Source organism: Varanus komodoensis, unplaced genomic scaffold (genome assembly GCF_004798865.1).
Source record: "Varanus komodoensis strain SLA01 unplaced genomic scaffold, ASM479886v1 scaffold665, whole genome shotgun sequence".
Lineage (NCBI taxonomy): Eukaryota > Metazoa > Chordata > Lepidosauria > Squamata > Varanidae > Varanus > Varanus komodoensis.
In genome coordinates this window covers 3,747-7,463 of record NW_025336303.1, presented here as the reverse complement: position 1 = coordinate 7,463, position 3,717 = coordinate 3,747, and the positions used below count along the sequence as shown (strand labels likewise).

At 43.9% G+C, this 3,717-nt stretch overlaps 1 protein-coding gene across 1 annotated transcript in view; it reads right to left on the bottom strand.

Moving 5' to 3' along the window:
• Positions 1-3,717, bottom strand: part of LOC123033710 (calcium-activated chloride channel regulator 1-like) — a gene marked incomplete at its 5' end in the record, with an annotated part of 8,425 nt that overhangs the window by 1,093 nt on the left and 3,615 nt on the right. Inside the window, 2 exon segments of the mRNA XM_044450450.1 lie at positions 523-875; positions 1,950-2,114. Of these exon segments, the coding sequence (XP_044306385.1) occupies positions 523-875; positions 1,950-2,114 (518 nt within the window).

The following is a 3,717-nucleotide window of genomic DNA, read 5'->3' as shown; positions in this document are numbered from 1 at the left end:
GCTGCAAAATTAGAAGCAAACAGCACATTAGAAATTAAGGTGCCCAGTCCAGAAACAAAACTAAGGCTGACCCAGATCCCCCTGAGCAGATTTCACACTTTGGTTTGGCCCAAACTGCCAACAAGGGCCCAATGGCAAGATCCCCCTGCAGGTCGTCATGGCGACCTGCTTGTTTGCCTGCCTCTCACTCTGGTCCAGGCAGCAGTGCAGGGAAGGAGGGGGGCAGATGCCCTGCCAGCTCCCTTGAATGTGTGCCCTTTCTGCATGTCAGGCACACAAATGGTGGTTGTGTTGCCTTCAAGAAGGAGATGCAGGAGCATCTGGTGGGTGTGACACTGACAAGGGAGGCTCCCAGAGGAAGGGATGCTGAGGGAGGCGGCCTCAGGACTGGGGTGGTAAAGACATTTGTGGCAGCGAGCAAGGACAAGGGATATTGCCAGGTGTGATCATGTGGAGGGTGGGCCTCCTCTCTCCGTCGCAACAAGGTAATGCTATTTTAACAGGCTTCAGGGAGAGAGTGTTGCTGAAGGTGAAGCAGGTGCCCAACCCTTTCAGCTTGAGTAACAAATGTTCCAGTTGGCCCCTCTGAGGTGGAATGCTGGATAACTGCATACGGTTAATAAGAGCTTAGCACTTACCCTGTCCTAGATCGTAGTCATCCCCAGGAGCTGTCCATGATAGAAGGAACTGATCATCGTCATCCAGCTGCACCTCCAGGTCAGTGATTTGACAGGGTGGGAAGACATCTGTGGGGACAGCTGGAACTCCCGACATAACAAAAGAACCCCCTGACGCAGTTCTGCTGAATCTTCCCAGCTGGGCTTCCATGTCATCCGGACTTGGTTCAGGTCTTGGTGCATTCATTTTTATTTCACCTGTGAAATAGGGTTTATGATAAGACAGGTAACAGCATGTAACAACAGACCTCCAAACTTTCTTATTGTCCTCCTGGACTATGCAATTTATTTCCTTTCTCTGCAAAGACCAACTGAAGATACTATGACAAATATACAATCATATCTGTTTTCCTTGCTAATCTGGAGTGTGGGTTTCTCCTTTTTCTATATTTATATTCAGCTACAGCTTCTGCATTTCTTCATTTGGTTTACAGTGTGAGCTTTACAGGGTTGGTATCCAGATATAATTCTGTTTCTCTGATTATGTTCTTCAGATGTCAATAGGCAGAAAGATGAAGCACTTGTTTCCCTTCTTTCCCACTATTCTTATGTCATGATCCTAAATGAAGAATTTTTGTAGCATCACCATCACTTCCCGAGTCGGGAGGAGGGGAAAGTACAGAAGAGCAAATGCTCAGCTTTTAGGGGCCTTTCAGAAGAGGGAGGACTTGGCAGTCCTGGAAATTGTTGGTGCTGCTGCTGCAGGGAAAAAGAAGGAGAGGGGGCCACAGGGCATCACTGCCAGAACTGGAGGGAGAATGAAATTGGAGAGGGCAGTGGCAGGGAAGTAAAAGGAGGGCATGGCAGGCTGTGTGTGCAGCTGCAGGAGAAGGGGAAAAAAGAGGGAGAGGAAGCAGTTCCACCAGTAGATTCCATGCTGCTGGCAGATGGTCAGTACTGGAAAACATTGAGATGCAAATTGAGGATGCCTTATGATACCCAGAGAGGGATGCCAGAATAATATTTTTCAAAACTACACCTTCAGGCAGTGCACTCCATTGGCAGGCAGACATCTGTTTAGAATATTGCAGGTGAAAAGGTAGGGACGTGTGTGTGTGTGTGAATGTGTGTGAGGCTTCACTCTCCTTGTTCAATCAAGGCCTACATCACGCAATTATGGTGAAGGGACTGGCAAGGAGAAATCTTTGTTTCCCTGACAACACATGTTTTACATATCAAGAATTCTGATTTTCACTGTGGACTCCATTCTATGTTAACACCACTCCTCTGTTTCTTTTCTAGAAAGCAATGCTAGTTTATAATTAATCTTACCATCTTCTACATAACCAGGTACATAGAAAGCATGATTTTGTCTGCAGATTCTTCTGGTAGTACTGTCTTTTCCTTGGACACGCACTTTTAAGTTGTATCTACCATTTTCTTTGAAAGATGTGAAATATCTTGAGTAGATTCCATCATGCTTCCGAATATCAGCACCTTGAATGTACAGATTCAAAATTAACATCTAAAGCAAACATATCAGCATTAGAAAAATACATGAGGTATACAGGAGATGTTCCTTCTTGGTATCTGCTCCAGTTTTCATGGAAATAATGGCATATTTTGAATATTGTAACATGGAACCATAGCAGACATCCCAATATGTGCAGAACAGGAAAGCAAACCCAATACACTAGCATAAGTTGTCACCTACCACATCCTTGATGAGCCTAATTTTCTGCTTCCCGCAGTCAGCCAAAAGCCAGCGATTTGTGCAGCCCTGGTGGATTAGCAGATCATCATAATGCCCAGTGCTTTTTTTGTAAAAAAAAAAAAAAAGGTACCGGAACTCATGTCACTGGCAGTAAGCGCGCGACCACACACACAGCAGAGAGTCCCAAGCCTCCCTCACTATCTCACTATCAGATAGTACATAGCAGACACAAAAACAGCCTGCAGGCACTGTGTTAATGATGTTTGCTACTGATTTGCTACGATTCAAAATCACTTCGTAAAATCCATTGGAAAAAAAGGTGCCGGAATGCAGTTCCAGTGCGTTCGATGACAAAAAAAGCCCTGATAATGCCCAAGATTTCACAGACACTGCTCTGCATGATCTGATGTTGCTTGGAGTGAAGCCTGGCAGCTGAGGAGAGTGGCCTGATATACAGTAATGATGCCAGCAGATTTCAAAGTCAAACATGATAGACTGTGGGGACTGGAACTTCAAACAAACCATTTAGTTTACAGAAGTCTAAGAAACAAATGACATGCTACAGAGAAAGTCAAATACATATAATATACACATAAATTACTATCTTGTTAAAGAGTTGTAGATATCGTCTTTCTTTACACCCAAGAAGCACTGATCCACAGTGAAAGGCTTTAAACTGTAAATATATTCAGAATATTGCAATGGTTAATTGAAAAGTGTGAGTCCACTCTTCTTTTCTTGGGAGAGTCCTGCAGGTTTTGTGTAATTGTACATACATTCAAAAAGATCAGGGTGTATCCTGTGTCCTGGCAGGCAGCAACTCTTGCCCAAAATATTGCCAATCACAGTTATACAGGAATAAGTACATAAAGTTGGAGTGTGCTTGCTTTGGCATTTGCACGTGTCCAAAGGAACTTTAGTAAGGTTGTAATCTGACATATTCACAGGAAGCTCTCAACTTTAACTAACATAGGGACAGATAATGCAAAACAAAAGTGAAAAGGCAATCTAACTTCTGCTTTAAAAGGAAGAGTTGTTGGGGTGGGAGGAAGAGTTAGCAAGGAGAGGCCCCCAATAACACCGAGCTCTCAGTTGAATCTGGGGAGCTGCAGGATAAGAGCCGTACATTATTAAAGTCTATAATACAGTGTTAAATACTTGGATTTCCTAGAAGTCCAAATGATAATCAGAGAGGTGAGGTAGATTTAGCTATATGCAATACAAAACGAAAACAAAAAAAAAACAGCCATATATTCCACACGTTCACTTCGCTGTAGGCATGGACAATGCATATCATGTGGAATAGGAAAAGAGGCAGCTTTTTGGGCCAAACCAGAAATGACCCACTCATGAAACAGGGTGGATGCCCTGCCTTAGGAGGCAGCT